Below are 24,360 nucleotides of genomic sequence, written 5' to 3'. Positions count from 1 at the left end.
TGGATGATAAATATTCCTTCCGCTCAAATAAATTTGGTTTTCTTGATCCCAGTTCCACAGAAGGTTTTCTTTTTCTGCTCTTGTTTGGTTATGGATTCATGAATCAAGTAGATTTGGCAAGAACACATGGCTCTGGTGAAGATTTGCTGGGTTGTTGTAGTTTCAGCTTTAATTCTTCTGTTTCATCATGCTTCCCCTGTGATAGCTGGGGACATAGTTCATGAAGATGATTCAACTCCGAAGAAGCCTGGATGCGAGAATCAGTTTGTGCTGGTATATCCAAATTATTCTTTTCTCTATGTGACTGTTTCTGATTTTAACCGAAAGACTGCTGGTGCTGCTTAATTTGCTTGTTTTTTTAAAGGATTGACTGGGTTAATGTTTCTGATGAATTGAGAATTATGAAAATGTGCATGTTTAATACGTTGAATCGCGAGCAGTATCATATGGAGAAAGGAGAAGAAAACGTGATCTGCAATCATGAAAACAAATGTTTGGAATCACGGATTGTACACTGGGAAATGAGCTGCCGTTTGTTCCTTTCTCCCTTTTTTTTTTTTTAACTTTTTTCCTTTTTCCCTAATTTTGGTCAGTGAGACACTTCTTAGCATGGATTCAACTTCACTGGTTGTGCTTTACGCTTTCTGTGTTGAGCAGTAATCTTGTAATCGCTTTTTGAGCTGCTTGTCTATTTTGTCCAATTTGATATTTGAGACCAAATAGTTTACTGATTATGTTTATGGTTCAAGTAGTTATTATGGTGAACTACATTCTCTACTTGCCGCAGGTAAAAGTGCAAACTTGGGTCAATGGTATAGAGGATGCCGAATTTGTTGGTGTGGGTGCCAGATTTGGCACAACCATTGTTTCAAAAGAGAAAAATGCTCGGCACACTCGCCTTATTCTTTCAGACCCTCGAGATTGTTGCAGTCCACCAAAGAATAAGGTTTTTCTTCCCCATATATAACATGACCATTTGTACATTGGTCACACATGTTGCACAGTACTAAGTGTTATCAATTTTACTCTTTGCATAATCTGTTAGCTTGCAGGAGATGTCATCATGGTGGATAGAGGCAACTGTAAATTCACAACAAAAGCAAATAATGCTGAAAATGCTAATGCTTCAGCTATCCTCATTAGAAACAACCAAAAAGGTGCAGCTTTTTTTTCCCCCTTTTCCTTTTCCCTTTTTTTTCGAATGTCCAAGTGGCATTTGTTGATCAGTTTTGCAGAAAATTATGGAAGTTGCTTCATGGGCACATTGAGTATACCATATCTGTTATGGTTTTCTTACTAGCCCAGTATCTTTTTTAGCCAAAAATAATTCAGTCCACATTGTCATGGCTCAATGGGGTTCACCAAAAAAATAAAATACAAGGAATAACTCCAGGTAGCCCTGGTGGGTTGACAAAAGCTGCCATGGATTGCTAAGTATGAAAGGAAAAATGATGGTTAAGCTGGGCACATTCATCACCCAACAAGAATTCATTCTTACCAAAAATGTCACCTTACAGTGTCAGCTACACGCTTCTGGTAGGAGCTCAGGACAAATATCAAGAGGAAAAATCTATTAAATTAACTAGGGCAAGAATCTCACTCTAATGAACTTAATAGTCAAATAGGAGAATCTCCAAGGGAAAATAGGGTTTATTTCTCAATGATATCATGCTGTTATAGAAGCTAGGATATTTATAATAGAATTTACATGTAAACAAATCAAATAATGCAGAATAATAGCCTAAAAATCAGGGAATAACTGACTAGTATGTTGGTCCCTCACTAACAGAGTTGAGGTCCTATTATTCAGCTACTAACAGCAAAACAAAACAACAATTAATTAAAATAACAGCAAATAATTAATTTAAATCAGATAAATCCCTCATAATTTAAATGACAGCATCAGTTTCTGTTATCTTCCTCCTCTTTCTGCGCTGATAAGTGATTAGGGGTCTGTTATGCTGACTTGGACCCTTATCATTACCCCCCTGGAAAAATGACTTGTCCTCAAGGTGAAAACTGGGAAATTGCTGTGCAAACAAGTCATAATCTTCCAACTTGATTCTTCCTCAGGTCTAGACCCCCATTTGATTAACAGCTCCAATTGGGGTCCCTTCCAGTGGTGAGATAGAACAATTTCAGGCTCCAAAACAAGCTCAAAATCAGCTGACAATGGCAAATCTGCTGGAGGATCAAGGGGAGGCATCCTGTGAGCTGGTCACAATAATGAAACATGAATGACTGGATGAATTTTAGCTGTTGAAGGTAGCTGCAATTCATAGGCCACTGATCCAATTTTGCGAATGATGGTGTAAGGTCTGAAGAAAACAAGGTGAAAGCTTATCACACTTCTTATAGGACAATGAATGCTGCCTGGAAGGTTGTATTCTCAAGCAAGCCACATCCCGCACCTTAAAATAGAGCTCACGCCGATGTTGATCTGCATGAATCTTCATTTTGTTTTGGGCTTTGTTCAAATTATCCCTGCGAAGTTGCAGCATATGGTCTCTAGTTTCCAATTGGTGAGCAAGCTCAACAATGTGAGTGAAGAATTTGGGCAAAAAGATGATTATTCTATTCACAACTAGGGTTTTTATCTAGGTTTAACCACACAGCACTTTTGGTTAATCCCTAGAATCAAGGTAAAATCAAAAAGATATTTACAAGATCAATTAGAATCTTATCTAATTAATAAGATATAATAGGAAAGAAATAAGAGTCTAAGATGGCAGACTTGTGCTTCTTCAACCCTAATTATTCTTAAACCCTAACATGTTTGGGCTTAACCTAATGGGCCCAAGATGTCATATTCCAACACTCCCCCTCAAGTTGATGAATAGATATTAGTCATTCCCAGCTTGTCACTTAGTTCTTCAAAACGTTCTCTTGCAAGTGGCTTGGTCATGATGTTGGCAATCTGATCTTTTGAAGGTATATAGGCCAAGTCAATGACTTTTGTTTCAACTTTCTTAGTTATAAAATGGCGATCGATCTCCACATGTTTGGTTCTATCGTGATGTACCAGATCATGCGAAATCTTTACTGCTGACATGTTATCACACCATACCTTGTAAGGTCCCTTTATTTCAATGTGTAGCTCCTTTACGAGTCTTATGATCCACATTCCTTCACGTATGTCTAGAGCTAGAGATTTGTACTTTGATTCTGCTGAGCTTCCCTCCAAGTCACAAGATTGCCCCAAACAAAGGTACAATATCGAGTAGTAGAGCGTTTGTTAACTACAGAGCCACCCCAATCTGCATCAGTGTAGACATCTGCATTCTTGTCTCCTTTTCTAAAGAATAGTCCTTTTCCAGGTGTCTTCTTTAAGTATCTTAGAATCTTGAAAGCTACTTCCATGTGATCTTTACATGGGTCAGTTAAGAATTGACTGACCACACCAACTGCAAAACTCATGTCTGGCCTCGTGTGGGATAAATCAATGAGTTTTCCCACTAGTCTCTGGTACCTCCCTTTGCCTACAAGTGATCCTTCTTTTCCTTTCTTTCTTTTCAAGTTCTTTTTGTAATTGGTCTCCATAGGTATATCCATAGGCTTTGACCCTAACAACCTTGTTTCCATCAATAAATCAAGTGTATATTTTCTTTCTGAGACACTGATCCCCTTTTCTAGTCTTGCTACTTCTAGACCCAAGAAGTATCTTAGGTTTCCAAGGTTTTTAACTTCAAATTCCTTGGCCAGATTTGCCTTCAATTTTTCAATCTCTTCTAAGTCATTTTCTGTCAATACAATATCATCTACGTACACAACTAGGGTAGCAACTTTATCACAGTTATGTTTCACAAACAAAGTATGATCTGGTTGACACTGAGTATAACAACAACAACAAGCCTTTATCCCACTAGGTGGGGTCGGTTACATGGATTGCAAGACGCCATTGTGCTCTATCGTTTATCAAGCTTTTAGGAATATTATTAATTAAGAGATCGCGTTCAACAACTTCCAAGAGTGTTCTCTTAGGCCTTCCTCTACCTCTCTTAATCGGACTCAAAGTTATATGTTCCACTCTTCTCATTGGTGCCTCCCTTGGTCTTCGTTGTACATGCCCAAACCATCTCAACCGATTTTCTACCATTTTTTCCTCAATAGGTGCCACCCTCACTTTTTCGCGTATGTGCTCATTTCGAATTTTATCTTTACGTGTATGTCCGCACATCCATCGTAACATTCTCATCTCTGCTACTCTAACTTTATGCTCTTGCTGTCCCGTTAGAGCCCAGCATTCACTACTATATAACATTGTCAGTCTGATAGCAGTGCGATAAAAGTTTCCTTTAAGTTTATTAGGCACCTTACGGTCACAAATAAATCCTTTAGCTTTTCTCCAATTAAACCACCCAGCTTGAATTCTATGTGAAATATCTCCACTGATTTCGCCATCATTTTGAATAATGGCTCCCAAATATCTAAACTTTTCCACTTGAGGTATAATTTGATCTCCCAATTTCACTTCCAAATTATTTTCAAATAGTCCTTTACCAAATTTACAGTATAAATATTCCGTCTTACTTCTACTCAGACGAAAACCTTTCGATTCCAATGTCCTCCTCCATAACTCAAGTTTGCAATTAACCTCTTCTCTTGTCTCTGCTATAAGAACTATATCATTCGCGAAGAGCATACATTTCGGGATTTCCTCTTGAATATGTTCTGTCAAAACATTTAAAATCAAGTTGAACAAATAAGGACTCAGAGATGATCCCTGATGTAGTCCAATCTTTATAGGAAAATCCTTTGTTTGACCACTAGGCGTTCTTATACTAGTTTTTACCCCCTCATACATATCTTGTATGGCTTTAATATAAGCAATCCGTACTCCCTTTTTTTTCAATGCTTTCCAAAGCACTTCTCTTGGTATACGGTCATAAGCTTTTTCCAAATCAATAAAAACCATGTGTAGATCTTTATCTTTACAACGATACTTTTTCATTAATACCCTTAGTAGATAAATCGCCTCTGTAGTTGATCTACCTGGCATAAAACCAAATTGATTCTCAGAAATACTTGTCTCCAATCTCAACCTGTGCTCAATTACTTTCTCCCACAATTTCATTGTGTGGCTCATGAGTTTAATCCCTCTATAGTTAGTACAATTCTGAATATCTCCTTTATTTTTATAAATAGGAATTAATGTACTTCTCCTCCACTCATCAGGCATTTTCTCGGACCGTAAAATCACATTAAATAACTTAATTAACCATCTCACCCCTTCTTCACCTAAACATTTCCACGCTTCGATAGATATACAATCAGGTCAGTTGGCTCTATCATTTGCCATTTTCTTAAGAGCTTCCTTTACCTCCTTATCACGTATTATTCGATAGAATGACAAATTTTGTTCTCCTTCACCAGTTTTCTAAATCCTCCAAGTTACTAGATGAATCCTCTCCATCATTGAAAAGTTTGGAAAAGTAAGTCTCCCATCTATTTTTAATTTCATCATCTGTAATTAAAATTCTTCCCTCTTCATCCTTAATACACCTTACCTGTTCTAGATCTCTTGATTTTCTTTCCTTACTCTTGGCAATCTTATAAATATTTTGCTCTCCTTCCTTCGTCTCAAGGTTCTTATAAAATTCTTCAAAAGCTTTAGAACGAGCTTCACCCACAGCTCTCTTAGTTTCTTTCTTAGCCATACGGTACCTCTCCCAATTTTCCTCATGGTTACACAAATATATGGCTTTAAAACAGTTCTTTTTATACTTGATTTTGTCCTGTACACTATTATTCCACCACCAAGACTCCTTATCTCTCGGACCAGAACCTTTCGATTCGCCCAAAACTACTTTTGCAACCTTCCGTATCTTTTTAGCCATATCCTCCCATATGATGTTAGCACTTTCCTGAGATTCCCAAATTCCTTTATCTAAAAGATTTCGCTTGAAAATATCTTGCTTCTCACCTTTTAATTGCCACCACCTAATCCTTGGTGTTACTACTTGTCGACGTTTTTGGATTTTACTCATAATACACACATCAAGGACTAGGACCCTATGTTGTGTCGTTACAGCATCTCCGGGGATCACCTTACAATTTTTACAAAGTCTTCTATCTGTGTTCCTAACCAAAAGAAAATCAACCTGTGACCTTGAGGCTCCACTTTTGTAAGTGATGAGATGCTCATCTCTCTTCTTGAAACAAGTGTTGGCAATCTTAAAATCATACGCCAATGAGAAATCAAGAAGAGTTTGTCCTTCATTGTTTAGCTCTCCAAAACCAAAACCACCATACACCCTCGCATACTGACCAGCTTCCCTCCCGACATGCCCATTAAAGTCTCCTCCAATAAAAATCTTTTCATTCTGTGGTATGTGTCGAATCAACCCCTCCAGATCCTCCCAAAATAATTCCTTAAGACTGGCTTCTGTCCCGACTTGTTGCGCATAAGCGCTAACAATATTAACAGTCTCACGTCCAATTATCATTTTTAAAGAAATAATTCTGTCTCCAATTCTGTTAACTTCTACAATGTTCTTCTTCCAGTCCTTATCTATAATGATGCCTACTCCATTGCGAGCACTTACTTTCTCTGTATACCAAAGTTTGAAACCTTGAATATCCTTAGCTTCTTCTCCACGTCATTTTGTTTCTTGCAGGCAAAAGATATTGATTTTTCTTTGAATCATAACCCCTACAACCTCTACAGATTTACAATTTAATGTCCCAACATTCCAAGTACCAAATCTAATTTTGCTCTTATGGACTAACTTCTTTAGCCGCGTGCGTCCAGAATGACGCGGTAGCCCTTGCTCATTTAACACTACATCCGGGCGCCGATGCAGCGGCTCGGTTGACACTGAGTATAACCATACTCTTTGACTACTCGTGTAAAACGCCCAAACTAGGCCTAAGGGGATTGTTTTAGAACATATAAAGATTTTTGCAATTTACAAACTTGTCTAGGTCTTCCACTTCCCTTTAGCCCAAGTGGTAATTCCATGTAAACTTCCTCCTCTAGGTCACCATTTAAGAATGCATTTTTCACATCTAGTTGTAGTAACGGCCAATCAAGCTTTGCAGCTAGTGATAAAAGAACCTTAATGGTGTTGAACTTGGCAACTGGAGCAAATGTCTCTTTGTAATTTATGCCTTGAGTTTGGGTGTATCCTTTGGCTACGAGTCTTGCTTTGTACTTGTTGACAGTCCCATTAAGGTTGTATTTGATGGTGAACACCCACTTACAACCCACAGTAGTTTTCCCTTTGGGTAGATTGGTAACACTCCAAGTTTGATTCTTTTTTAATGCTCGCAACTCCTCTTGTATTGCTGCTGTCCATTTAGGATCTTCTTTTGCTTCCTCAAAGGTTTCTGGTATTTTTTCATTAGTCATGTTAGCCATAAAGGATTCCATAGGACGAGAGAGTTTCTTATAAGAAACATACTTATAAATAGGATGCTGAGTGCATGTTCGTTTGCCTTTCCTTAAGGCAATTGGCCAACATAAGTCTTCAAAACTTGCCTCCGGTTTGGATCTTGGACTTGCATAGGAATATTTTGGTCACTACCTTCACTCACATTCTGTTTAGTGCCCATGTTCTGCCTAGATTGTGATTGATCCTCCAATATAGTGCCCTTATTTCACTTGATGTAAGGTTCTTTCTCTTGCATACAAGGTTGTTCCACCCTTGTCTCATTAGTACCAGAATTTTCCAGAATATCTTCCTCTATATTAGGTTTAGATGAGGTGATATTAGGTTTGGATGGTACAATTTGAGGTGATTGAGGGTCATTTGATATTGTAGGAAGAGGAGGTGGTGTTGTAATTGGTGCAGGGTCAAGAGGGGGTTCAGGTGGCATTTGGGACCTACTAGATTCAATACTGAGGCTACTAGATGCAAGTTTATCAAAATTACTATTTTCAAAACAAATTAACCATTCATTATTGGTCTCACTCTTCCCTTGAATGGGGAATTTTTGAAAAGATGGTTGATCTTCACAAAACCGAGCATTCATAGTGATATAAAATTTATGAGTGGAAGGTGAATAACACTCGTAACCCTGTTGAGAGGCTGCATACCCTAAAAAAATGCATTTGATAGCTCTTGGGTCCAATTTTCCTTTATGCTCATCATACACAAAAACAGTGCAGCCAAAAATTCTGAGGTATGTTTAGCAATAGGTGAGAGTTTTGAAAAACTTCTTGAAAACTTTGTACAGGGGTTTGAAATTTTAAAATTCTCTGGGGCATTTGATTTATTAAATATGCTGCAGTTAAGACAGCTTCACCCCAAAACATTTTTGGAACATTATTGGTAAGCATTAAAGCCCTTGAAACTTCTAAAAGGTGTCTGTTTTTCCTTTCAACTATACCATTTTGTTGTGGAGTGTTAACAGAAGAGGTTTGATGATGAATCCCTTTTTCAAACAAGTATTTTTGAAAGGTTGTACTAGTGTACTCACAGCCATTATCACTTCTCAATATTTGAATTGAAGATTTAAATTGATTTTGTACAAAAACATGAAAGCGTTGAAAAGTATCAAGTGCTTCATATTTGTTTTTCATCAACAATACCCAAGTTAGGCGAGTGTGATCATCAATAAAAGTGATAAACCATCTAGCATTATTTTTAGTTGAAATTCTAGAAGGTTCCCATATGTCACTGTGTATCAGTGCAAAAGGTTGGGATGGTTTATAAGGATGAGGTAGATACTAGTTTTGGATTTGTTTGGCAAAGTAGCAAAAATCACAGTGGAAAGAGGAGGGATTTATTTTATTAAAAAAAATCTAGAAATAACAATTTCATATAATTGAGACTTGGGTGGCCTAACCTATAATGCCACAACATCAACTCATTATCTGATGAAGTAGAGCAAGCAACAGCATTTGCTACTTTATTTCTCTCTCCCTTTCCTCTCAAGCATTAGAGACCATCCCATTCTTTAGCATTGTCAATCATCCTCTCCGAAGCCAAATCCTGAAAAATACAATGAGTGTCAAAGAATGTAGCACTACAACCAAGCTCCTTAGAAATTTGTTTCACAGAAACCAAATTGCATTCAATTTCAGGCACATAAAATACATTTCCTAGTTTAATATCTTGTGAAATTATCACAGTTCCAGCCCCTTCAACCTTGGCATACTTCCCAATAGGAACTTTGACATGAGGATATGCAAATTCAGTTTTAAACTCACTGAATAATTCCTTAAAACCAGTAATATGGTGAGTGGCACTAGAATCGACTATCCAAATGTTCTTGGATGTTGTGTGGGTGCTAAGTGCAGCTATGAGAGACATACCTGCCTGTGCAAGAGTAACGAATGGGTTAGAATTCTCATTGGATTGAGGAGTACAACAACAACAACAACAACAAGCCTTTATCCCACTAGGTGGGGTCGGCTACATGGATTGCAAGACGCCATTGTGCTCTATCATTTATTAAGCTTTTAGAAATATTATTAATTAAGAGATCACGTTCAACAACTTCTAAGAGTGTTCTCTTAGGCCTTTCTCTACCTCTCTTAATCGGACTCAAAGTTATATGTTCCACTCTTCTCACTGGTGCCTCCCTTGGTCTTCTTTATACATGCCCAAACCATCTCAACCGATTTTCTACCATTTTTTCCTCAATAGGTGCCACCCTCACTTTTTCGCGTATGTGCTCATTTCGAATTTTATCTTTACGTGTATGTCCGCACATCCATCGTAACATTCTCATCTCTGCTACTCCAACTTTATGCTCTTGCTGTCCCGTTAGAGCCCAGCATTCACTACTATATAACATTGCCGGTCTGATAGCAGTACGATAAAACTTTCCTTTAAGTTTATTAGGCACCTTACGGTTACAAATAACTCCTTTAGCTTTTCTCCAATTAAACCACCCAGCTTGAATTCTATGTGAAATATCTCCACTGATTTCGCCATCATTTTGAATAATGGCTCCCAAATATCTAAACTTTTCCACTTGAGGTATAATTTGATCTCCCAATTTCACTTCCAAATTATTTTCAAATAGTCCTTTACTAAATTTACAATATAAATATTCCGTCTTACTTGACGAAAACCTTTCGATTCCAATGTCCTCCTCCATAACTCAAGTTTGCAATTAACCTCTTCTCTTGTCTCTGCTATAAGAACTATATCATCCGCGAAGAGCATACATTTCGGGATTTCCTCTTGAATATGTTCTGTCAAAACATTTAAAATCAAGTTGAACAAATAAGGACTCAGAGATGATCCCTGATGTAGTCCAATCTTTATAGGAAAATCCTTTGTTTGACCACTAGGCGTTCTTATACTAGTTTTTACCCCCTCATACATATCTTGTATGGCTTTAATATAAGCAATCCGTACTCCCTTTTTTTCCAACACTTTCCAAAGCACTTCTCTTGGTATACGGTCATAAGCTTTTTCCAAATCAATAAAAACCATGTGTAGATCTTTATCTTTACAACGATACTTTTCCATTAATCCCCTTAGTAGATAAATCGCCTCTGTAGTTGATCTACCTGGCATAAAACCAAATTGATTCTCAGAAATACTTGTCTCCAATCTCAACCTGTGCTCAATTACTTTCTCCCACAATTTCATTGTGTGGCTCATGAGTTTAATCCCTCTATAGTTAGTACAATTCTGAATATCTCCTTTATTTTTATAAATAGGAATTAATGTACTCCTCCTCCACTCATCAGGCATTTTCTTGGATCGTAAAATCACATTAAATAACTTAGTTAACCATCTCACCCCTTCTTCACCTAAACATTTCCACGCTTCGATAGATATACAATCAGGTCCGTTGGCTCTACCATTTGCCATTTTCTTAAGAGCTTCCTTTACCTCCTTATCACGTATTATTCGATAGAATGACAAATTTTGTTCTCCTTCACCAGTTACTAAATCCTCCAAGTTACTAGATGAATCCTTTCCATCATTGAAAAGTTTAGAAAAATAAGTCTCCCATCTATTTTTAATTTTATCATCTGTAACTAAAATTCTTCCCTCTTCATCCTTAATACACCTTACCTGTTCTAGATCTCTTGATTTTCTTTCCCTACTCTTGGCAATCTTATAAATATTTTGCTCTCCTTCCTTCGTCTCAAGGTTCTTATAAAATTCTTCAAAATCTTATAATTTTATCATTGGATTGAGGAGTAACTTCATGTTTTTCTAAAAGCCTCTTGAGTATTGTGATTTCCTCTTGGCTTAATGGCTGTTATTCAGATGTAGGACCAGTATATAGTCCTCGAGCTTCACCTCTATCTTTTTGCTTATTGAGGTTGGGCAATTTCTCGTGAAGTTTCCAGCATTTATCCTTAGTGTGACCACTCTTGTTGCAGTGATCACACCAAAGTGGAGAGCGTTTACCCTTGGCTATCATAGCAGAAGATTCCGAGTTAGTACTAGGAGTAGAGGAAGAATTAAGGTTTGTACCTTGCACTAATTCTTTCCAACTTTCCTCAAATTTGATGGTGTTGACAGTATCTTTAAGGGAAGGTAAAGGTTTCTGTCCCTTGATCCTCCCCTGTACATCTTTAAATTTGTCATTCAACCCCAAGAGAAATTTATACGTGTGTTCCCATTCTACAATTTGACGATAGAGTGTTGCATTAGCATGACTGGTCTGTTGATAGACTTCATAGAGATCTATCTGCTGCCAGATTCGCATAAGGGTGCTATAAAATTGAGTGACTGATTTATCTCCTTGCCTCAGGTCTTTTAGGGCTTGTTTCAATTGAAACATTGCTGTTGGGTTCTCCTTGACAGCATAAGTGCGTTTCACTAAGTCCTATATCTCCTGTGCTGTTGAGGCAAGCATGTAGTTGCTGCTAACTTCCATAGTCATGGAGTTCACAAGCCAACTCATCACCATATTATTTTCTGGTATCCACATGCAGTAGGTAGGATCGCTTGATTTTGGTTCTTTTGCTTCTCCAGTCAGGTACTTTTCCTTTCCTTTCCCTTGGATGAACATCAGAATATTGTGGGACCATAGTAGGTAGTTGTTTTCAGTCAATTTGTGAGTGACCATAACATGTGGGAAGCCATCACTACTTGTCATGGCTTGTTGTTTTCGAATTGATGCACTTTCTATGTGCGATATCTTGGATGTGAACTCACACTGCCGAATTGCATTGGCCCAGGAAGTCAAGAGTCAAACGCACTGATAACATGAAGAATGTGGGCACAAAGATGATTATTCTATTCACAACTAGGGTATTTATCTAGGTTTAACCACAGCACTTTCAGTTAATCCCTAGAATCAACGTAAAAATCAAAGAGATATTTGCAAGATCAATTAGAATCTTGTCTAATTAATAAGATATAATAGGAAAGAAATAAGAGTCTAAGACGGCAAACTTGTGCTTCTTCAACCCTAACAAGTTTGGGCTTAACCTAATGGGCCCAAGATGTTGTATTCCAGCAGTGAGTTTCACCCTTAATGAAAGGACGAAGTGGAGGCGGGTTCCTACCTTATAAAACTTTAAAGGGGGTAGTATTGGCATAAACATGGAAACTAGTGTTGAATGAGAATTCAGCCCAACATAAGAATTTACTCCAAGAACGTGGTTGCTCGTGCGCAAAACACCGTAGATATGTCTCAAGGCAACAGTTTACCACTTTGGTCTAGCCATTAGTCTAAGGGTGGTATACAGCACTCATCCAAAGGCAAAGACTTAGCTTAAATAACTCCTTCCAAAAAGAACCCAAGAAAAGCGGGTCTCGATCTAAGAGAATAGAATTAGGCATGCCTTACAACTGAACAATTTCCTCACAAAAATGAGCAGCCACTGATTTTGCAGTATAGGGATGTGAAAGGGGAATAAAATGATAATATTTACTCAACCTATCAACTACCACAAGAATAGTATCATAACCACCAGATTTGGGTAACCCAAGAATAAAATCAAGAGAGATATTCTCCCAAATATGCTTAGGAACCAGTAAAGGTAGCAGCAGATTAGCTAGAGATAGAGTTTCATATTTGTTCTTTGGGCAAGTAAAGCATTGTTCAACTGAAGCTTTTACATCATATTTCATTTTAGGCCAGTAATGAATGCTTGAGAGTTTTTAAGAAGCCACCATGACCCCTAGAAGGTGTCACATGTGCCTCTTGCAGTAGCTTGGCGTGAAGAAAGGAGCTCCGGGGAATGACCAAGCGCCCATTAAAATATAATTGTGCTCAACCAGATTGTTACCAGGACAAGAACTGGGATTATCTTTCAAAGCAGCAACAATAAGAGCTGTGAAAGAGTCTGTTGTCAATGCCTCTTGTAATTCTAAGAAATCCAAAGACATAGGAGCCACCATGTTAAGAAAATATGCATGTTGTGGCCTTCTAGATAGTGCATCAGCCCCAATATTCTCCTTACCAGCCTTGTACACAATGGAGAACTTAAATGGAAGGAGCTTAAGGATGAGACACTGTTGAGTATTTGTTAAAGTTCTTTGCTGCAATAGCTGCTATGATCAGTTTTTACTGTAAAATGCCTCCCTAACAAATAATGACACCATTTTCGAAGTGCTGACACTAAAGCTAACAATTCCCTATCATAAGCAGATTGAAACTTGTTAGAGAAAGATAACCCCTTGTTGTAAAAGGCAATGGGATGGTCCTACTGCATGAGGATAGCCCCTACACCTTCCATTGAAGCATCACACTCTACAACAAACTCCTTTGTGAACTCAAGAAGTTTTAAAACAGGGGCTGTAATAAGATAAAGCTTAAGCTTTTCAAAAGCTCTTTGAGCTTTCGGGGTCCAGCAAAAAACATTCTTCTTAGTTAATTTAGTGAGGGGATGAGCAATAATGCCATAGTTCTTGAAAAGCCTCCGGTAATAATGGTGAGCCAAAGAAAGCCTCAAAGCTCAATAACATTTGTAGGTACTAGCCATTCACTTATGGTACTGATCTTTTCAAAGTTCGTTTCCACTCCCTGTGCTAAAACTTTATCTCCTAAGAAGGACACACGAGTCTGCCTAAACTCACAATTCTTGAAGTTGACATAATACGATTGTTGCTACAAAGTAGTAAACACCAATCGGAGGTGATCTTCATGCTGTTTGGAGTGGGACTGTAAAATAGGATGTCATCAAAGACCAACACAAATTTTTGAAGAGAAGGATGGAAAAGATCATTCATGCTGCTTGAAAAGTTGCTAGTGCGTTTCTCAGTTTGAAGGGCATTATGATGAATTCATATTGTCCGCTTTAAGCTCAAAATGCTGTTTTATAAATATTAGCTGGCCAGACTCGTATTTGGTAATACCCGGAGCAGAGGTCAATCTTCGAAAAATAAGTTGCTATGTGTAACTCATCTAGTAAGTTCATCAATGTTGGGAATCGAGTATTTGTTTGGGACCATGATCTAGTTCAAGGTCTTGTAGTCCACACAAAACCTCCAAGAGTCATCGTTTTTCTTTACTAATAAAGTCAGACTGGCGAAAGGGCTTGAATTCGGTTGTGTGAAACCTTTCTATAATAATTCATCCACCTTCTGCTCAATCTCAGTCTTCTAGAAATAAGGATAGCGATAAGGACACAAGTTAGGAGGTTGAGCTCCCTGTAGAAGATGGATGGCATGAAAGTGATCTCTGAAAGGTGGCAGAGTGGTTGGTTAGCAGACAAACCATCAAATTCAACCATGAGCTAGTCCACATCCAATGACTTGGCATTGGGAGACCTAACATGAGTTCAGTAGAAAACATGGAATGAAGACTAGCTTTCTAGTTTAAGGTTGGAAGTACTCCTTGAAGCTTATTCCTCTTGCCATCAACGTAGAAAATTAAAAACATCTCATTCCAGTTAGCTTGAATTGTGTTTAGCGAGGCCAACCATTTGATTCCCAGAACTAAATCAGTGCCGGCAAGAGAAAAGGGGAAAAAATCCTATTTAAGTGACAAACCTAGTAATTTTACTTCAACATCTTTGCACACCTTAGTGCATAAAATGACCTGGGTATCTCCAATTTGAACCCAAAGGTAGACATAGACTCTGTGGTTATACTCATTTCTTCCACCAAGGAGTCAGAGATGAAATTATGTGTGGAGCCACTATCCACTAAGAGCAACATGTGATAGGTTTGAACCAACCCACTAAGCTTCATGGTGGTAATTGTTGAATTACCCAATATCGCTAAAAGATATCTTAGCTACCTTAGAAATCTCGCCCTCTGTTGCTAGTAAATCTTCGATGGTCTTTGAAATGTGTTGCCCATCTTCATCAATCTCCATGAGTGAGAGAGAAGTTGACTTGCAGTGGTGCCCGGGCAGAAAGAGCTTCCCACAATGAAAACAAAGTTCCTTATCCTTGTAGTGCTACTGTTCGGTGTTTGAGAGAAAATGGCATGGCGTGGTGGTGTTAGCTGGTTGCAAAATCAAAGAAGACGCGACATAGCTCTTGATCGCATTCGGCAAGAAAGCTGTGGCAAAACCCTGTTGGTTAGGTGCGAGCATGCTGGAGGCATTAGTGAACTGAGTTTGGGTCAAAGAAGAGTTGGGCTTGGGCCTATGATGCAGTTGTGCCTTTTTCTCATATTCTAGGGCTAAACTAGTAGCCTTATACACTGTGCGAGGCTTCTGAAGATGCACATCAGATTTCAAGTCATCTCTGAGACCTCCGAAAAAGATGCCTAAGAGGCAGTGCTCTGGCCAATTATGAACTTGTGCAACTCGCTTAGCAAATTCCTAACGATATTCTCACACTGATCTGGTCTGCTTAATGGTGGCAAGGTGTTCATTAGAATTTTGATGCTCTAAAAGACCATAGTGTTCTAACTAACTCATAAATAAACCAAGGTGCACTTTAAATTTATCCATGAGAATAAATTCAAAGCACCTCCTTCTAAATACATGGAACCCACATGAACCTGAGTCTTCCAATGTCTGATAATACCTGAAATATTTCTTAGCCTTTAGAATCCAACCACGTGGGTCATCTCCATTGAATTTTGGAAATTCAATTTTGGTGTGTGGTGGACGTGGACCTCTTCTATAGTCTGACTCTTCATCATTGTCTTCGTCCTAGTGTGAGCGTCTATGATAGCTTCCCTCTGGTCTTTTACCTTTGCTAGTAAATACCTCAAGTGCCTCAACCTTCTCTTATAATAAGTCAAGTGTTTCTAGTCTGGAGGCAATGATGGCTAAAGGGTCGGATGCAAACGGGTTTTCATTAGGCTGACCATAGGGTGGGTTGTTAAAGGAGTTGGCAAGGTCAGTTTTATTTTTGGAGTGTGTGGTCACCATATTGATCAAATGAGGCTTGGATACTAATTTGGTAGAAGCTTAGGACAAATATGAAGAAAGGGGAAAACTCTATTAAATTAACTAGAGCAAGACTCTCACTCTAATGAACTTAATGGCCAAATAGGAGAATCTCCAAGGGAAAATAGGGTTTATTTCTCAATGATATCATGTTGTTGCAGAAGCTAGGATATTTATAATAGAATTTACAACTAAACAAATCAAATAATGCAGAATAATAGCCTAAAAATCAGGGAATAACTGACTAGTGTGTTGGTACCTCACTAACAGTGTTGAGGTCCTATTATTCAGCTACTAACAACAAAATAAAACCACAGTTAATTAAAATAACAGCAAATAATTAATTTAAATCAGATAAATCCCTCATAATCTGCATGACAGCATCAGTTTCTGTTATCTTCCTCCTCTTTCTGCGTTGATAAGTCATTAGGGGTCTGTTATGCTGACTTGGACCCTTATCACTTTCTTTCCCCTGAGCTCACAGAGAAAAGAACTTGTATCCCAAATGCTCTAAGCAATCCATTGTCTTCTTAAATGAAGTTAAAACATTTTAAAAATATTTAAAATATTAAACTTCAATTCTGATGAAAATGCTGAGGCCCACAGTTTATTTTCATTAATTATTTTATCAAAATTTTTTCTGTTGTATGCAGAGCTTTACAAGATGGTTTGTGAACCAGATGAAACTGATTTAGATATACACATACCCGCTGTAATGCTCCCACAAGATGCAGGTACAAGGTTGGAGAAAATGCTGATGACTACTTCATATGGTGAGGATTTTTTTTAGTTTTCATTTTGGATGGTGATAGTATGCTTTTGGCATCTTCACATGCAAAATCTTTGTATCTAATGCTATTTCTGTTTCCTCTTTTAACCTCCTGTGGGAGTGGGAAGATGGATTCTCAGAATAATGTACAGAAAGCTTTCTAAACCTTTTCCTTTCTACAGTGTCCGTGCAGCTATACTCTCCACCTCGACCAGCTGTTGACATAGCAGAAGTATTTCTATGGTTGATGGCAGTTGGTACCATACTATGTGCATCTTGTTGGTCAGCATGGAGGGTCAGAGAAGCAGCTATTGATCAGGACAAGCTACTAAAGGTCAGTTATGTTTTCATATAACTTCAGTCTTTCTCTTTTCCATATACTGTTGCTGATCTAACTACTTAACAACAATTTTTTTTCCCTAGGATGCAGCAGATGAAATCCCAAACACTGAAGATCGGGGTGTCAGTGGAGTTGTGTATATAAATGCAAAAACTGCTGTTCTTTTTGTAGTGGTTGCTTCATGTTTCCTGTTTATGCTATACAAACTCATGTCATCATGGTTCATTGAAGTCTTGGTTGTTCTCTTCTGTATTGGTGGGATTGAGGTACATAACATCCCTGCTTTCAAAATCAGTTTAATGTTCCAAAAGTATTCTTCTATATGAAAAGAAATTCCGTATTTGCATGTTATATCCATGTAATTTATGAGTGCACTTTAGTTGCCTGCTATATCCTTGATGTCCTTCTCCTAATCATCTCTAACCTCATAGTTTCTTGTATCCGCAGGGCTTGCAAACTTGCTTGGCCGCTTTATTGTCAAGGTGTGATAACTTGTTATCTAGCCTATGGCTCTCAATTGTTTCTTCAATCTTAGCATCCAGAAAGTAATATACTGGGCTTTAATTTTGGAAACAATTCCTGTGTCTTTATCTGAAAAGTTGACTTTTTGTTGCATAGAGAATTAATGTCCTTTTTCCAGATGAAGTTCTATTTGTTAATTTCATCTGGGCGGACATGTGAATGGTGCTGCCTACCTTTTTTTCCTCCTCATTTTGGCCTTGTTTTCCCCATATCATATGGACTTTGTACATTTCTTCATTTAATATAAGATGATTTTACCTAGGAAAACCAAGATTGACCTCTGAATAATGAAGCATGGCCTGTTAATGAGCTGAAGATTTCGTGTGAAAAAGAATAAATGAAAAATATTACTCATTTGTTTTGACATAAGGTCAGATGGTATATTTTCGACTGAAGACAATTCCTATGAACAGGACTGAATTGCTGGGAATTGGTTTCCTATGTGACTTGCAAACTTATTCAATTCTTTGCTGAATTTAGTCCAATCGGTATTTAATTTTATGATATGCAGGGAGTGGGATAATATTGCATGAAGTAAACAATCATGGAGTAGGATTGCAGTTCTTATTATCATATGCAGAATGACATCAAAAGTGGATGGTCTTACTGCATTTTGAACCAAAGAAGTGTCATATCAGTATTTTAAAATTGAAATGATTAATTGTTAAAGGAGTGATAAATTATTAAAGGGTTTACTTGCTATTGTGAGAGAGATTGTGAATATGAAAGTTGAGAATGCTTTGCTCTTTTGTTAGAAGCATCAGTTCATGAATGCTTTTTCATCTTCTAAATTACATGTTCTTTTAATTTAATCCTCCACTTTAGTACTGCTTGTTTCCAATTTTTACCTTTTGTTTCCCATTCAGGTGGTTCAAACATGCTAGCGAGTCATATATCAAAGTACCTTTGTTTGGAGCTATCTCATACCTGACATTGGCTATTTCTCCATTCTGCATAGCATATGCTGTTCTCTGGGCAGTTTATCGCAGTGTCTCTTTTGCCTGGATAGGCCAAGATATACTTGTAAGGAAACTTCTCTTCTCTAGCTGTTATTCCCCGTCATATTCCCCCTCGTCAGTCATCTTGCAGATAATGAACTATTGATGTTTAACTTTTCTCACTTTTTTTATTTACTTGTGGACCAGAATTTCTTTAAGTACCATATATATATATATATAATATTGAGTTTCTTCCAATTGTTAATACAGAGTTGAGAAGCTATCATCTTGTCTTTACTATGGCTTTCGTTTAATTGCCTCTTTTCTTTCCTTGGTTGTACAAACAGGGCATTGCACTAATAATTGCGGTTCTCCAGATTGTTCATATACCTAACCTCAAGGTAATAATTGAGCTCAAACTTACCCCTGAGCTGTGGCCATTCCTGAACTTCATGCTTTTAAGTAACATCTTTGGATATGCATGTTGATGTGAACTAGATGTTTTGGCAATTTTAGAGATACATTTATTCTAAATATCAGTGAAGCTAGCCATGCATTTATTTGCTCTATGTATCTGGTGTTTTGTTGTTTCTATTTCTCAAGACCTGTTCGTATGGTCAATCAAGAAAGTTAAATAGGCAAAGTAGAGTTAGTATGAAATATATGAGGATATGATATTGTTTCTTTATTGTCTTCCTCTCAGTCGATTGATTCAATTAATGTGCGAAGACTGAAACAAAGGTTTTTCACATTTAATCTTCCTTTGTTTTAATTAGAATGCCTTATCATCATTTACCAGTCTGGCTTGTAATTAATATTTTGTTGTTATAAACACTGGTTAAAGTCAATGTTCGACTATCATGTTAGATTTGAGGATAATGATCTTCCCACATGTCAAGTGTTTGAACCGATATTGAGATAAACACTGGTTAAATGTTGTGCTTGTTGACATAACTGAAGATAGCTTGTCCTATATTGAAGATGGGAGTTTAGGAGATAACGCAATGGTATTGAGCTATACAGGACCAAAATGTTAAGATGAATGCTGTTTTCTTTGTAATTGTCAATCAATACTAATACATCTTACTCGTCCTAATGTGTTGATTTTTTTAGGGTATATAAAATGTTCCTTGATGGAAAATAAAATTCTTATTTCTACGCTTGATTGTTTTATGAACTAGGTTGGCACAGTTCTTCTTGGTTGTGCCTTTCTGTATGACCTCTTTTGGGTGTTTGTGTCCAAGAAGTTGTTCAGTGAAAGTGTGATGATTGTGGTTAGTCTTCTAACTCTTATTTACTCTAAATTGTGACAATCACTAATACCATAATGGCATAGTAATTTGAGTTGTTTATATTACTTTCAATAGGTAGCTCGAGGAGATAAAAGTGGAGAAGATGGTATTCCAATGCTCCTGAAGTTCCCACGCATATTTGATCCATGGGGCGGTTACAGCATAATAGGATTTGGAGACATCCTTTTGCCAGGAACACTAGTAGCATTCGCACTCAGGTTATACCTCCTCCCTAGTTGGATTTGGATTCTCTTCATACCCTCTTTTAATTCCTACCTCCATGCTCCATCACATCCATCCATTTAATTATTTGTTTGATTTAATGGTATAAGATTGCTAGTTATGGCATTTAAATAAATATGTTATTCATTTAATAAATATCATAAAGAAACATTATGATCTTATTTTTAAAAGCATTTAAGTGATCATAATAAATAATATATTTATTCTAATGCCATAATTAGTAATCTTATACCATTAAACCAAATAAATAATTAATACTGACGGATCATATTAAGTATGGAAATGTGTTGAGGGAGGGTATGGAGAAAATCCAAATCTCCCTTTTCTGTTGCAAATTTCAAGCATATCTCATCATCAACGTCGATCTACACTAGATGTGATACATGGGAATTAGGAATAACAGGGATAAGTAGGGGAATTTGGCATAAAAGGGTAGTTTTGGTGTTTGGCTATATTCTCTATAAATAGGGTCTTACGAATGTAATGGGGTCTTGTGAATGAAACTACTATTTTCTGTCTTTATTTCCCTAATCACCCTTATTATTCCTAATTCACGTCTCAAATAATAGATATAAAAAGGAAATAGAGACAGCAAATAGTAATTTCATTCACAAGATCCCATTGCATTCTTAAGGTTAAGACCCTATTTATAAAGAATATAACCAAATACCCAAACTACCACTTTAGCCCAAATTCTCCTAATTACCCCTAATTCCCATGTATAATGATGGCTAATGACTTGTACTATTAAGAAGAACTGCAGTCTGTTTAAAACTCATTTTAATCTTGAAATTAGTTGATTGTAACACACAACAATGCCATGGCCATAACAAAAATATGCGCACGCACAACAATGCCCAAATATTATGAATTGAAAACTGACATGTCTTCTGCGCATTTTCAGAAATTTTACTTTGAGAGTAGGCTAACCTTGAAAGGAAGGAAATGGATTGTTGTTGTTTTCTTAACAGGTCCTTTTCCTGCATTGTAATTACCGGGAAAAAAAAGGTTATATTTCTTTTGTGTACTTATATCCGTAAATTCTTTCTTTACAATTACTGCAATTGCATGGATTACATCTGTTTGCACAAATACCTCCATGATCCCCTCCCATTAATATGTAAAAGCCCAATAATTATATCTTCAGTTGATATGGAAAGGGGTTCACCATCATCAATAGCAAAAGACGAGATTCGAAGATAAGTAAATGAGCTTCTACTTGAACCTTCAAAATAAAGGCACATGAACTGTCACTTGATACTATCAAAGTCTTCATTGAATCTCTTACAAACCACCGGATGTAAACATATAGCACACTCTTCTCCTAAATGGGTTGGAATGCCTATGTGCCTAATCTGTGCAGAGTAGGCACTCTATTCATCAATATGGATGGTTTTTACATAGTATAGCAATTCAGGTCAACCAATCTGGTTGAACCAATAAAATGTTAAATTGGTGTCTTGACTGAAATAAAATACTTTGTTTATAATCAGTTTGATTATGGTTTGACTGCGATTTTGACCATTAATCATTGAATCAGTGCCTTGACTGGTCTGAAAAGTCTATGGATAAAAAACAGGTAGTGATCACTGGCTTTATGGGCCATTCTTGCAGGTATGATTGGCTGGCAAACAGGAGCCTCCGAGGTGGATACTTCTTGTGGGCAATGTTTGCATATGGCTTTGGTGAGAATTGCTGGACCCACCTCGCTTGACTATTATTGACTTGAATAACTGATTTTCAAATATTGGAAACAAATTATTGTTTTCTTATTTGATGATTGATTCGCTGTGCAAATTGGCAGGTCTACTGACTACTTATGTGGCACTGAACTTGATGGACGGACATGGCCAACCAGCTCTGCTCTATATTGTTCCATTCACTCTTGGTAGAATAAATAGTTTTGGATCTACATTCATTTATGAAATTGCTGAACAGATTTGGCTTTTGCACTCACTCTGTCCTAAATATAAGTCAATTTGAGACACTATTACATATATCAATAAAGCACAATGATGACACTTTACAAATTTAATTTTTCAAAACAAAAATTATAAATTTTTAAAAATGCCCTTCATTTAAATATAACTTTAAATCTATACACTTAATCATTTTATTTTATTTTTTTCACTTGAAGGGTAATATTAGAAAAACATTATTAATGGAATCATATTTTTTATCAAATTGTCTTGTATTTTGAGACAATAAAATACTTCCAAAGTTGTCATATAATTTTAGATAAAGAGAGTAATTATGAATCATATGGTATGCTCATAGTTTCACATATCAATGCAGGGACCTTTTTGACATTGGGAAGGAGGAGAGGAGATCTGAGGAATTTGTGGACCAGAGGGGAACCAGAAATACCTTGTCCACATGTCAGACTCCAACAGATTGATGAAGTAAACAATGGATGATGTTTGAACCTTGAATTGTGTGTAATATATTAAATCTACGTAATGCATCACTAATCATCATAACATTGGGACCAAAACCAGCTTGTCAAGGCCTAGTATCAGGTAATTGTATGGAATCATTCCTTTAAAGGAAGTCAGGGCTCTCACATAACAGATCAACAATCTGCTTGTGTTTGAGAAATTTTGACTCACTGGGTTGCTTAGAGCTTAGTGTACTATCACTCCTACCTCAATTGTCGTTGACTATCGAAATTGTATTTCGGTCATTTCAACCATGGCGAAAGTCCCAGAACATTAAGTTAATATCATATGTTGAAAAATGAGTTGAAAATATCAATATAAATAATTGCAAATAGGAGCTTCAACTGAAAATGAGTATTTAAGTATTAAGTGTAACTTTTAGATTGTAATAACATGGTTATAACTATCTAAATTGATATTTATAATTTATTTTTTTAAAAATTCTGTAGGGTATTTTTTTGTTATTAATTTTTTGGGACTTAACTATCATTTTTTTTAAAACATAAGAAGTAAATTTTGCCCAGTAAGTAATGGCCAATTCTCTTCCAATTAAATAGCTGCATACATGAGCTGGGGTTTAAAATTAAATCTCTAATTACTTGTTTAAGTAATAATTTTTTATCATTCATGCTAATTTTAGTTGATAATATTTTTCTTTAGTGCAATTAACATGAGAATGAAAACGAAAGGGGGAAAGCAAATGATGCTAAAAATAATGCCAGGCCAAATGCCAATGGTTTTCATGAGTTCCAGAATCATGTTCCTGGCAGTTTTCACGTACTTGTAAAAGTATATAGAAGTATTTACCCAAAAAAGAAAAAAAGGATATTGAAGACCCTGTTCGTGAAGAATAGAGTAGTAGGGAACAAAAATTGAAAATGTCAATTAACGGTGTGTAGCTGGTAGTTCCATTTTGCCTTCTTTTTTTTTCATTCTTTTGGTCATGAACATTAATCGTTTATAGTCTCTGTGTCATTAACATCAATCAAATGTTGCTAATACAATGACTCGTTGGTCAGATAAATCTGGAAGGGAAAATCACTGTCAAGCCTCACACAATAGAGGAAATTTTAAGAAATTACAAATGGTTCTGAAGTTCATGTCTTTAATGATAATTGTCAATTATTATTAAAAAATTGTTAATTATTGTTGTTTAGCTGTCAACTGAACAACTCTACTAACAACTATTCAGCGCTAATTAACAATTTTAATATAACGAATTGATAATTTTAGCAAAGGAATGGGATTTTAAAGTAATTTTATGATGTCATGATTTTTTTTTTTTTTAAATTTAGATTGCTTGTGTGACATCTGACAATAATTTTCTCAATCTAGAATGAGATGGAAGCAGAAAGGAAAATGCAGTGAATAAAGAGCCTAGCCTCACATGAAATGGAAAGCTTAAAATGCAGCCTTTTCCTTCAGTGTCACATGTGAAATGATCAGGCCAAAATAGTCACACGTGAAATGAATGGAGAATGTTAGAAAATATGCTTTGTGTTTGTGTCGCACTTGGAAATGCGACGTGGACGGTGCGAGAGCGGAGGTTCCGACTTTCGGAAGGAAGACCGAAAAAAATGGGAGTCGCCACCAAAATTTT

The 24,360-nt window shown here is 36.8% G+C and overlaps 1 protein-coding gene across 3 annotated transcripts; it reads left to right on the top strand.

Moving 5' to 3' along the window:
* Positions 1-22,930, top strand: LOC129296332 (signal peptide peptidase-like 2). 3 transcript variants are annotated; one of them, XR_008589762.1, is made up of 14 exons: positions 1-273; positions 788-946; positions 1,046-1,157; positions 16,872-16,991; positions 17,170-17,321; positions 17,411-17,593; positions 17,775-17,872; positions 18,716-18,872; positions 19,135-19,188; positions 19,969-20,061; positions 20,155-20,297; positions 21,227-21,330; positions 21,937-22,007; positions 22,127-22,193. XR_008589762.1 is itself a non-coding variant. In XM_054934921.1 (14 exons), exons 1-14 carry the CDS (start codon positions 127-129, stop codon positions 22,737-22,739), a joined length of 1,695 nt encoding a protein of 564 aa, XP_054790896.1. In that variant the 5' UTR covers positions 12-126; the 3' UTR covers positions 22,740-22,930. The 3 variants fall into 3 exon arrangements, 2 of the variants coding, with proteins under 2 accessions (XP_054790896.1, XP_054790897.1); XM_054934921.1 differs by lacking the exon at positions 21,227-21,330 and adding an exon at positions 22,618-22,930 and having other exon boundaries at positions 12-273; positions 22,127-22,210; XM_054934922.1 differs by lacking the exon at positions 21,227-21,330 and adding an exon at positions 22,618-22,930 and having other exon boundaries at positions 16-273; positions 17,775-17,809; positions 22,127-22,210.
* Positions 22,931-24,360: the final 1,430 nt, after the last annotated feature.

The sequence above is a fragment of the Prosopis cineraria genome, unplaced genomic scaffold, assembly GCF_029017545.1.
Source record: "Prosopis cineraria cultivar Desert tree isolate PC_DT_omini unplaced genomic scaffold, ASM2901754v1 PC307, whole genome shotgun sequence".
Lineage (NCBI taxonomy): Eukaryota > Viridiplantae > Streptophyta > Magnoliopsida > Fabales > Fabaceae > Prosopis > Prosopis cineraria.
This window is presented reverse-complemented; position numbering and strand designations above follow the sequence as displayed.

Coding starts and splice junctions, on each gene's coding strand:
- LOC129296332 (XM_054934921.1), top strand. CDS start 127: ATGGCTCTGGTGAAGATTTGCTGGGTTGTTGTAGTTTCAGCTTTAATT. Junction 16,992..17,169: donor GCTGATGACTACTTCATATG/GTGAGGATTTTT, acceptor TCCTTTCTACAG/TGTCCGTGCAGCTATACTCT. Junction 18,873..19,134: donor GGATAGGCCAAGATATACTT/GTAAGGAAACTT, acceptor TTGTACAAACAG/GGCATTGCACTAATAATTGC.